Source organism: Sinocyclocheilus anshuiensis, unplaced genomic scaffold (genome assembly GCF_001515605.1).
Source record: "Sinocyclocheilus anshuiensis isolate Anshui unplaced genomic scaffold, SAMN03320099.WGS_v1.1 scaffold283, whole genome shotgun sequence".
Taxonomy (NCBI): domain Eukaryota; kingdom Metazoa; phylum Chordata; class Actinopteri; order Cypriniformes; family Cyprinidae; genus Sinocyclocheilus; species Sinocyclocheilus anshuiensis.
This window is the reverse complement of record NW_015549605.1, coordinates 1788333-1800024: the sequence shown is the minus strand read 5'-3', so window position 1 is coordinate 1800024 and position 11692 is coordinate 1788333. Positions and strand designations below refer to the sequence as shown.

Here is an 11692-nt window from a genome sequence, read left to right as displayed (position 1 = left end):
ATTTTAAAAAAAAAAAAAAAAAAAAAAAAAAAAGCAGCATTACAGTTTTAACACCCTAACTGGCACAATTAAAGGAAGCATCCATTTTGTTGCAGTTCATAAATAATGTAACAAACATGCATGCTCTTAACACACAAATATCACTTCCATCGTCCTCTAAAACACTCATTTCTCAAATCCACTACATTGGCAATCGACCAAATAAACCCCTAAACCTATTATAGCAACATTATCTGTGATACTGCCTAAACATTATGACGTTTAGCATCAAAAGGGCACAAAACCAAACTGAACGCATGAATTATAGCAAAAATCACAACCAGCAAAAACCTTTCCCCACAACGAAATTCAGAGTGGCTCTTTTATTTATATAAATATCAACTTTAATGTTTTTACTGTAAGAATATAAAACATTTTAATTTGGGATTCTTTTTACAAATACATTTACAGTACATTAGAACACAGTAGCTTCTCAGCAGGACTCAATACATGTTGCAGGTCGATACATCATGGTACATATATAGGCCTGACATGCATTTTGCGTGTTACCCTCGTTCCAACCATGTCTTTTATATGTAAAGTTGAATATTATTGTATTTAAAACAGACCGATTGTTTTATAACACGATGTGCCCTGTTTCAGCCCTGTGAAGAGGCAAACAAGGTGTCAAGTGAATTGCTAACAGTTTTTTTTTTTTTCTTTTTTAGGGACAAAATTCACTTCAATTTGAAGTACAACGCTCTGAATAACAGCCATTAATTAATATCTGCTTACATAAGCATAAATACATCAGCAGAGGGAACCTCTTATTCAAAGCAGGAATTAAAGGCTTTCAGGCCTGTAAAATTGAGCAAAAACTAAAAGAGATTGGAAATATAAAATCTTAAGTGTACAAACCCAGTATTTTTGCATAAGGGTAGTTGACATATAGCATGTCCTTTTGAGGATTTTAGTCTTGTCATTTATACAATGTATAAGGGAAAATGTTGTTTTTAAATTCTGTGACTGGTCACTATTTTTTTTTCTTTCTCTCAAATATTGCATGTAGTCTCTCAATTAATTTAAGATCACAAAACGGCATTGTTTAATAATTACAGAAGATCTAAAACATTTTAAGGTGAACTGTCACATCACGGGACGCTTGCGAAACGGCTTGAAATTTGATGTCAACTACCCATAGACTTGTTTTGAAAGATATTTTGTTGGCTATCTGAAGGAAGGGAAATAAAAAGGTAGTCTGAATCCATCCTTTCTTTCAGTCTTTTTGCTGTCCTTAAGCCAAAGACGAGATAAAGGGGGAGGGGATTGTTTTTCTAGGCACAAATTCTCATTCTTCTTAAGAATAACAATATAATACATCTAACGAGGTAGCCAAAATATCGCGACACTCGGGGAGGAGGAGGTTTAATATTGCGATTTGTTAAGAAAAAACAAAACTTTTTGTGTGTGTTAATAGCAATAACTGACACATGTATCACATTCAGCATTTTAAGCCTCTGTTTATGTACTTTGCTCTATTGAAATTCACCCATCCCCCTTCCTCCCTCTTTCTCTCCCTCCCTCCAGAAACCCCCCAAGTTTCACCTCACTTTCTCACTTTCAGTCATCTGCCAAAGGCCCAGGTTCAAAACTTTAAGGCAGGGGAGCTGCGTGATCCTCTCCAGTCCCCTCTTAGTGATTTTCGTACATCCATACAGATCGATGCCGGTCAGTTGCGTCAAGTGGTCTGCGATCAGCTCCAGTCCTTTGTCTGTAATCCGCACGCACTGGCCGATGTTCAGCGTCCTCAACTCGTGCATTTGGCGCACCATCCTGTTTATGCCATCGTCACTGATGTGGCACGAGCACAGCGACAGCGACTTGAGCTGGTACAGGCCCTGCGCGATATAAGCCAGGCTCTGGTCGCCTATCTTGTCGCAAAACGACACGTCGAGTCCAGAGAGTCTCAACGTGCCCATGGCGAGGTGCATGATGCCCGTGTCGCTGATGTTGTCGCACGAACGCAGATTAAGGCTCCACAGGCTCGTCATGTGAGAGAGGTGGATCATGCCAGCGTCCGAGATGCCCCCGCAGAAACTCAGGTTGAGCACTTTGAGCTTGGTCAGGCCTTTCGAAATGTGCTTGAGGGACAAGTCCGTCAACTTCTGGCAATCCTGCAAGGTCAGGTATTCCAGGCTGAGGCAGCCCTCCGCCGCGCTCCGGGTCATGCCAGCCAAGTGCCCTATGCCCACATCCGACACATGCCGGCAGCTCCTCAGATTAAGACTTTTGAGTCTGTGCAAACCCCACGCAATGAGCAACAAGCCCGTGTTCGTGATGTTGCTGCAGCCGCCCAGTTCCAGCACCTCCAAGTTTTTCAGATACTGCGCTATTCTGCCCAAACTGGAGTCCGTGATCTGCTTGCAAAGGCTCAGATTAAGCACCCTCAGGGAAGGGATCTCCTGCACGAACGCGTGCCCCAGGCCGTTATCCGTTAAGTTATAGCAGCCGCTCAGATTCAAGCTCTCGATGTTGGGCATCCCCTGGATCACGTAGCTGAGGCTGCGGCGCAGGCTGAGGATCTGAACGCGCCGGATGCCCCGCGCCTGGAGGCTGGGGAACAGGGACGGATTCGCTCGCCTCAGATGCAGCTTGGCTTCCACCCCCCTCCACACGGACTTGTGGTAGGATGCGTCCCTCCACGCCGTGCACACTTGGGCCACTCTGCCTTTGTCCCTCACGTCCAAGTAGCTGAAAATCATGGCTAAAATCTCTGGGAAGAGACACGAGATGTGCGTCTCCATCTTCCAAACGCGCTCAAGAAGGTAAACCCCCACCAACGGTCACCGTCGCGGCTCGTAGTCCCCTCGGGAGGAAAAAAAGGCTTTTATAAAGCTCCTCAAGCTTTTCCTTTTACATTTAACCGTGTAAATCGACAACTCTCCGTCCCGAGTGATCCTTTCAGCGGTGTAGGAAGGATTCAAATGCAAAAAAAAAATGCCCCCAAAAGACGCTTGATCCGATTTAGATCGACAGCGATCGGCGGTCAGGCAGCGCTGCTGCCCGTTTGGCCCTTTGATAATAGTCTTCGCTCGACCCGGGGATCCAGACGGTCGTACATTTTCAAAAGATGTCTAAAACTGCCACAAACCTCGGGAGAAAATAAATTCAGTCCGCTATCAGATAAAAGAGTGAGGTTTCGTTTCGCGTTTGTGCTCCGCTCGCACTCATTGCTAAGCCGAGGGGGCTTCCTGCTGCCTTTGTCTGATCTTTTCAAACTGACTTGGCAGGGCCGCCAGCACGGAGCGGCTGCGGGGGAGACGCGCACATTTAAACCCGTCAAAACCGCGCAAATTATTTAAGTATAGACTGCAACTTATAAAACAGGACCGCATACGTTTGTAGTTATCGTCCTAGTCCGTGTTCTGATTTCCTCTAAACTTTTATGAAAGAAATTCATGTTTTTGGGTGTTTGTCGGCCCCCTTTTCGAAAGCAAAGTGGTTTAGCCCAACTCAGCTGGAACAGTAAGAATAGTTCCCCTGGAAACCAACTTCTTACAATTCAGTTCGCTTTACCCTTAACCCTTAAGCTTCCGTGTCAGATGCGGGTTTTTTTGTTTGTTTTTGTTTTTTTGCAGTTGTTAGTTCAGTTTTATTTAAAACTATTTTATTTAAAAAGTAAAGTTACTTTTTAAAGTGGCATAGTGTGTAAATGACATATTTTTATGTGTATAAAACAAACTATAGAAAGGGCTCATTGTAAAATGTTTAAGCATTTTAAATAGTACAAATTTAATATTTTGCTATATTATTATTACTTTAGTTTTAAATGTAAATGAAAATGTATGCACTTATCTTGCCATTTATTTATTTATTTATTATTCCTGTCATGATTCTTTAACTATTATAATACAGTCATACCTTCGTTCAATTCTTGTCAAAGAAACATGTCTCATTATAACCCAAACAAAAAGGCACGCAATGTGAGGCTCTGGCAGTAACAGTTAGCCTTTTTGCCCCGTCAGTCTTACGTAAGGTCGTTTTTATTCCACCTTTTGCATATTTCCCCATCTTTGGGCCTCAGGCCCCCCTCTGAGGGCTCTTTGGCATTGTTAGCTGATATGACGGGAGCATTTGCAGAAGGTATTGGAGTGTAGCAGAAAGAAGGAAGAAAAGCAGCACACGTTTGTGTTTACAAAAGAAAATGCAGCACAGCACAACTGACCTCTCTCTCTCTCTCTCTCTCTCTCTCTCTCTCTCTCTCCAATAAATGTCACTTTTTTTCCTTCCCCTTCCTTCCGCTCTCACTGGTTCAGGTTATAATTGTGTAAAGCACAAAACTCTCTATCCAACATTACTTCAGAAGTAGCTCACGGTCCTGAAAGTTCACTTGAAATCAAAATGGATCTTATTCCATGTTGTTACTGTGTTAAATTTATAAATGCACTTTATTTTTGGCACCGAAAGCCTTGTGGGCAGCACGCTGACATATAGTGCCTGTGCGCTACAAGTGCCCCGTGTTCGAATCCCGACTCGAGGACCTTTCCCGATCCTGCCCCCATCTCTCTCCCACTTCGCTTCTTGTCAGTTCTGATCATAATAAAGGTGAAAATGCCAAAACAATCATTATAAATGCACTTTATTAATACAAAAAAATCCTGCAAAAAAGCTTTTCTTAGTATTTTTTGTTTGTTTGTTTGTTTGTTTGTTTGTTTTAGTCAAAATATCTAAAAATTCTTAATCAAGATGCATTTACTACATAAGCAAAAAGACATAAGATATTTAATCTTTGCATTGCATTTTGCTTAAAACAAGTAAAATTATCTGCCAGTGGGGTAAGTAAAATGCTCTTAAAACATGATTCTTTTTCTTACCCCACTGGCAGATAATTGTAATTATTTTAAGCAAAATGCACTTAATATGATTCCCCCTCCCCCCCTCAGGATACAAGACTAAATATCTTAAGTCTTTTTGCTTGTTGAATAAATGCATCTTGATTTAATAATTTTTTGATATTTTTGACTATAGAAACAAGACAAAAATACTAAGTAAGATAAGCCTTTTTTTGCAGTGAAGCCTTAAACTTTAATCAAACCTCGCTCATTGATCCCTCTTAATTTTATCGTCCACTTAACCAGATCATCTCTGAAATATGTCCGATTACTGGAATAAAACTGCGCTCCGGACTTCATCTCATGCTGACATTGAGCTGAATTCATGCGCTCTCTCTGACAGACAGGTCCTGGGCTTGTATGGTGGACAGATGAAGGGCTCTGAATGCACGCTGAGCCCCGATGCCTAGCATGTAAGGGTGCGAGAGGTCTGTGACAGCAGCCCCTCTCCCTGGCTCCTCCAGCCGGCCTCACCGCCAGAGAGGAGGGCCGCGCCAGAACTGCACTGCTGTGAGTCAGAGACTCTCAAAGCAGGTCTGCAGAGCCAAAAGCAGGACTCAGGCTGCTCCTGGAAATAAGCACAGAGAGAGAGAGGGAGGAGGGGACGAGCGAGAAAAGAAAGGGAGGGGTTTGATTTAGAAAGCAGGTGAAAGCTAACAATTAAAAAAGACGCAGAGCGATGTCGCTGTTAATTTAACAGTTTATAATCATTCAGGCTAGATTGCACCAAGTGGAAGCAAAATAGACGGCGAAACGGAAAGCATGATCTAAAGTGGAAGAGTATCAAAAGATTGCAGCGAAGGAAAGTGAAAATGAAGCTGGGAGGCAGTGAGAACTGGAAGGACAAGTGCTACACGCAAATGCGAAGGTGTTGTAGAATTAAAAAAGACGCACTCGCCGCAGAGTGACGGCGCTATTTATTTAATAGTTTATGATCATTCTAGCTAAATTGCACCAAGAGAAAGCAAAATAGATGGTGAAACGGAAAGCATATAAGGATGTTCTGATCTAAAGTGGAAGAAAAACAAAAGATTGCGGTGAAGGAAAGTGAAAATGAAGCTGAGAAACAGTGAGAACTGGAAGGACAAGTGCTACATGCAAATGAGAAGGTGTTGTAGGACCTTGCAAAAAAAATAAAACAATAAAAAAAAGATCTGTCATGTGATTTGATGTGCTGATTCAGGGGAGGGAGATAATTGGATAATTGCATGCCACAGAACTGCGCTTGGGGCAAGCGTTTCCTAGGAGACGTAGGCATGTGTCAACATGCTGTTGAAAGCTGACACCTCATGAATAGATTTTAGGCTACTTTGTAGTTTCTCTCTCTCTCTCTCTCTTGGCTCCTTCACGGAATCATGTATGACTCCAATCTGCTTTTTTGTTTTGCGAGCTGTGGCAGTTTGAGGAGAGATTTTGGCGGATGTAACTCACACAAACGCTCGCATACATCCAGCTTGCTGAATGGGCTTTTCATGAAATCAGACAACAGTTTCTTCTACGGCAGGGGAAGCTACGTTACTCTATTCAAATCAGGTCGAATCTCCCTAGGAGCTGCAACCCCTTTGGGGTACTACAGGGGAAACACCAGGAAGCCGATGCTCTCGGTGTCTGTGTAAAGAACAGGCGATGATGTAATACTCTCCCTGCATATAATGCATTGTAATGGTAATACCACTAGTGATACAAAATGTATCCCTTTATTTACCCATAACATTTCAATTATTTGCTCTGTATGTGTCACATTCTTGCACTTTTCTCTTGAAGACAGCCTGACGGAGTGAGGTGTTTGCTTTCTACTGCAAAGTTTGTCTTTCAGAGTGTGAATCTTTGATGCTGCCGCTAAAGAAATACAGCAATATGTAGTGTGATGTAGAAGGCAAGTGAAAGACGTTGTTTGCATTTTTCATAGCTATAAAACTGTATGTGTGTGTACAGGTGCATCTCAATAAATTAGAATGTTAGTCCAAAAGTCTGAGGCTGCTAGTGAAAATACTTTTTTTAATTACAAACATTTTTAATTACAATTTATAACAATGCAACATTTTCAATTACAAATCATAACAATGACAAATCAAATAGTAAAATTAACATTAATTTCAACCTAATAATAATCTAATCTAATCTAAATCTATAATCTCAAATATAATATAATAATCATATAAAATATAAAAAATACACACACATAAAATATATGTATTATTTTACTTTTTTTGTTCTTTATATAATTTTAATAATAATCTAAATATACAATCTAAATAGCTGAAAATTCAGCATTGCCATTGCAGGAATAAATTACATTTTAAAATGTATATAAAAAATTTAAAAAAATTCTAAAATATATAACAGTTCTTTTAAATTGTAATAATGTTTTACAATGTTTTGCTGTATCTTTTATTAAATAAATGCAGCTTTAGTGAGCAAAAGAGACACACAAGCACATATACACAGACATAATTTCTCAGACTGTTGGCCCCACTGTATTTTTTAACTTTTGCCCTCTTACCCCACCTTTCCTTTCTCATCTTCTGTTCTTTCATAGCTCCACTTTCTTTCCTTTTCTTTCTCTCTCTATCTTTCTCTCTGTATGCCTGGAGCCCACAGCCAGGTGAGGCCCCTCCAGAGAGTAATTACAACCTGAAACAGAGATCGGAGCCCTGCGGCGCTCACCATCAAAGCAGTCGTAGGGAACAGCCCGAGCTAATGTGCTGAAGAGGAGAGACACTGACAGGGCAGAAAGCAGTGGGTTCATCAAAACACACGCACACATACAGAAAACACCAAACTCAACCTCTCTCTCATAGCATGACCGACAATAACAGGCCGTTTGGCTGCACAATGGTCACATTGCCCACCTGGGACCTTCAAGAGACAAAATAGAGAGCAAAACAGACAGAGAGATGACTGAATTAGTCTGCTGCATGTCCGGGCCTGGAGAGAGGGAGGAACTAGGAACGCATTGAAAAGTGTTCTTCAAACAACTGTGTGACTCAAGGGCAGAATATACACACATCAGCCACCCAGATAGTAAAGCCCTCAGCATCAGGGCCTTTGAGACCCAGTGCTAGATGTCATAGGTCCCGCACCCGCAAGGAGAGGTTACTGTTAATGCAAGTTTTAGCAGTGAGGTCACAAGCTATGAGTGTTTAGAGGCCTGTTTTATCAACAAAGACGGTATCCAGCCTTTGGGAAGTCTGTGAAAATGTGCTTTGCGAAAGTATTTAGGCCCATAAACCATCCAGGTTTGCATTTTAACTTTGGTTACAATTATTTATGAAAATATATAATGCAGTGCAGTGTACATTATGAACACCTTTCATAACGTAAATATTATGAATTCATAAAATTTATCAAAATTATGAATATTATGAATTCATTATACATAAAGACTTCAAGCAAGTACAGTGTTATCTTTTTCATAAAAAAAGTTAAACGAGATTCAACTTTATTTTTTTAAATCAGTTTAATATCATTTAATATAATTTTTAAAAATCATTTTAATATAATAATTAATATAATTAAGATGGAATTGCTTGTACAGCCAATTTGATAACTGATGTTAAAGTAGGTGGATTTTTTTTTTACTCGAGATATTATCACTGAAACTTTTATTGTAGCATTGTTTTATTATAATACTGTGAACAAAACATGAAATCTTTGCAAAAGTATTTGGTTCAGATACAGTTGAGAAACACTTCAGATACACTTTAATGATTCGGACTTTACCTTTGTAATTTTCATCTTTTCTAGAAAGATGCCATGAAAATCAAGACTAATAAGCATTCCAAAGAAGTTAAAGTAAAGCAAATACATTTTAGAAAATGGCTACAAAGTAATACCGCAGCCCCAGTGGCCTATTGTTGGTTTAATTATTGAGAAGTAATCATTTCTCAAAATATCTGCACAAACAAGGAAATCTGAGTCATTTAAATGATTGCTCAGAAAGAACCATGTGAAAGCAAGTCTGGGGTTTGCCAAAAACATAGTTGTGACCCAGTTGCGATGAGGGAAAAGTTTGTCTTGTTAGATAAGGCCAAAATGAAACTTTTCAGCTAAAATCTGAACTAATATGGTGCAAATCTAACACTGCCCACACAGCAAAAAACATCACATTTACTGTGAAGTATGCTGGTGATAGCATCACACTGTAAGGCTGTTTTTCATCAGCAGACACTGGGCATCTTGTTAAAAGGAGGGCCTGTTTCAAAAACAGCAAGCAGCAAGCCATATTAGTACTGGAACAGCTCAAGAACAAAAAAATATATAGTCCAATCTGTTCTTAATCCAATTGAGAATCCCTGACATTATTATTTTTTTTTAATTACAGTGCTCATGTTAATAACTAACCTGAATACACCTAAAGGAAAGCTTTTATATAGCTTTTAGGCAAATATATATATATACACAGTATGTGTGTGTGTGTGTGTGTGTGTGTGTGTTTGTTTGTTTGTTTGTGTGTGGGTGTATAGATACATTCTAAATTATTTTGATAAAATTTGTATTTGTATTTTAACAGAATTAATGTTTTTATTATTTATTTGGAGTCTTTTGTTTCAGGCATTGAAATAAGAATGGGTTTGTAATTTACTTCATTAATGAAGAATCTGAATACTTTTGCAAGACACTGAATATCTGTGTGTTATGTATTCTCGTTTATTTTGGGTTCATCTCGCCATAGCTGTCAGAGAGTATCTCTTTTAGAGAGTGCTGATTGTGGAGAAGAAAGCCGAGCTGTTTGTCTCAGTGCTGGGACTCAGAGACAGCCGTCTGCTGACAGCGCACCGAGCAGCTGTGCTGCCCTCATAATAACAATAATGAAAACCTAAATAATTGATACATTCTCGCAGAAATGCATTGTTTGCATTTGAATGAAACATTACAAGAAGGTGTATTGTGTTTGATAGAGGAAAGAGAAGTTTTAAGCATAAAGGGCCGGAAGCATAGGACTTGAAAGCAGGGCTTAGTACGCCGCTGATTTGCTGACCTGCAAGTCTGGTCTGGTTTGTTCTCCTTCTCTTCCTGCACGGTCCCTTTTTGCCCATCTCCTGTTCTGTGTCTCTCCTTTCCGGCTCACTTGCCCCCTCCCACCCCGTTGCTGTTCCTCTCATCCACTTCAGGAAAGTGGGCTGCGCTTGCATCCCGAGGGGTTGATCCGATACAGGTCAGGTTAATCAATCCAGGGGGAGTGAGAGGCAGTGCTGGGAGTTTTAATCAGGCCGAGACTGTGGAGACTCCGACCTCTCCACCCTCCAGCTGCCTGCTTCAAGCCAGTGTGTTTGTATGTGTGGTCACGTTTGAGGACTTGTCCTCTTTCCTCTCCCTCAGCATGTGTGCTCATGTATAAGCACGGCTGCAGCAGAGCATTTCTGTACCTCCATCTATCTAACTGAGTTTGATTAAATACATTGACCATACTTCCTCCTTTTTTCCCCTGGATGTCCCGGCCAGGATTTCTAAATTGGCTAAAATGTCTAAGTTTTGGCTGAAGGTAAAGACTGGACAGTTGTTCAGTCAATAGTGTGCAGGGATTGTACATAATCAACCAATTGTGATGTGCGAGAAGGCGGGATCTACAGAGAACAGCCAAAGCAATTCATAAATATAAATACATATACTGGGACTGTCAAACAAAGCCAGAATACATGAGGAAATTTTAGGCAATTTAGAAATCCCAGCCAGGGCATGTCTGGGAAAAGAGGACGTCATCCTAGATTTTTCTCTTTTTTTTCTTATTTATTTATTTATTTACGGAGTAAGAATATAAATAAATAAAACCATACTAGACAATATTCGCCTACATTTTGCAACTACTGATTTTAGTTGCAGAATTTAGGCGAATATTGTCTAGTATGGTTTTATTTATTTATATTCTTTGTAAATAAATAAATAAATAAATAAGAAAAAAAAGAGAAAATAGCTATTATATTAGTTATCTTTTTCAACAACATAGATGTCTGAACAATTTTACTATAGTACTTTATATTAATTAAAGAATCTTATAATTGAAATGCAAAGTAGCCTATCATTTGGAAAAGCTGACATATATTTTGATGGTCACACTTTATATTAAGGTCCAATTCTCACTATTAAGAAACCATTAACTATGACTTTTGCCTCAGTTAACTCCTAATTCGCTGCTTATTAATAGTTAGTAAGGTAGTTGTTAAATTTAGGCATTGGGTAGGATTAGAGATGTAGATTATGGCCATGCAGAATGTGCTTTATAAGTACTAATAAACAGCCAATATGTTAATAATAGACATGCTAATAAGCAACTAGTTAATAGTGAAAATTGGTCCCTATACTAAAGTGTTACCATTTTGATTTATGTTTATGATATTTCCCAAATAGGACAAGAATTTTCATTGCATTGTCAATGTTCATTAAACCAGTATCACAATCCAAAAACAAAACCATTGTATCAGTTGAATAATCTTATAAAGGACATCAAAAATAATTAATGAATCTTGAGACCAAAATAAATTTGTATAACCACATTTGAAAAATACATGTAAAATTGTCTCTGATTCCTCGTCACGAAAAACAACATAATAGTGATTAACCCCTTACTTGAACTCACTAATAAAATCACTGCAGGGATAATATTGATTGAGTAAGTCTCTTTAGGAATAACAAATGTATTCATATCTGACCACAATTTCAATAGTCATGTTTGCACTTCATAACACCATTAGGAAAACGCTTGTTTTTTCTGTAGTTCTGTAAATTAACCCTAGATTGTCTGCCATCTTTGATGTGCGATAAAACCTTTCCTGTGGTGAACGGGGGGCTGGGGAGAGGGAGGAGAGGAGAAGGGTGTAGGG

The 11692-nt window shown here is 39.4% G+C and overlaps 2 protein-coding genes across 3 annotated transcripts in view; one reads left to right on the top strand and one right to left on the bottom strand.

Annotated features, from left to right (window-relative positions):
• The window catches only part of wnt5b (wingless-type MMTV integration site family, member 5b), a 61252-nt gene that overhangs the window by 29379 nt on the left and 20181 nt on the right, over nucleotides 1-11692 (top strand). The window contains exon 1 of one of the 2 annotated variants that reach the window (XM_016447517.1): nucleotides 5358-5381. The exons of the other annotated variant lie outside the window; for it this stretch is intronic. The gene's annotated coding sequence lies outside the window, so the exon portion shown is untranslated. Of the gene's footprint in view, nucleotides 1-5357; nucleotides 5382-11692 lie in introns of those variants that run through there. 2 annotated transcript variants of the gene reach the window in all.
• LOC107658848 (F-box/LRR-repeat protein 14) lies at nucleotides 41-3224 on the bottom strand. The gene has a single exon (XM_016447515.1). The coding sequence runs from the start codon at nucleotides 2781-2783 to the stop codon at nucleotides 1581-1583; it is 1203 nt and encodes a 400-aa protein (XP_016303001.1). The 5' UTR covers nucleotides 2784-3224; the 3' UTR covers nucleotides 41-1580.

What these genes read in the sequence shown, in the direction of transcription:
- LOC107658848 (XM_016447515.1), bottom strand. Translation starts at nt 2,783, where the DNA reads ATGGAGACGCACATCTCGTGTCTCTTCCCAGAGATTTTAGCCATGATT.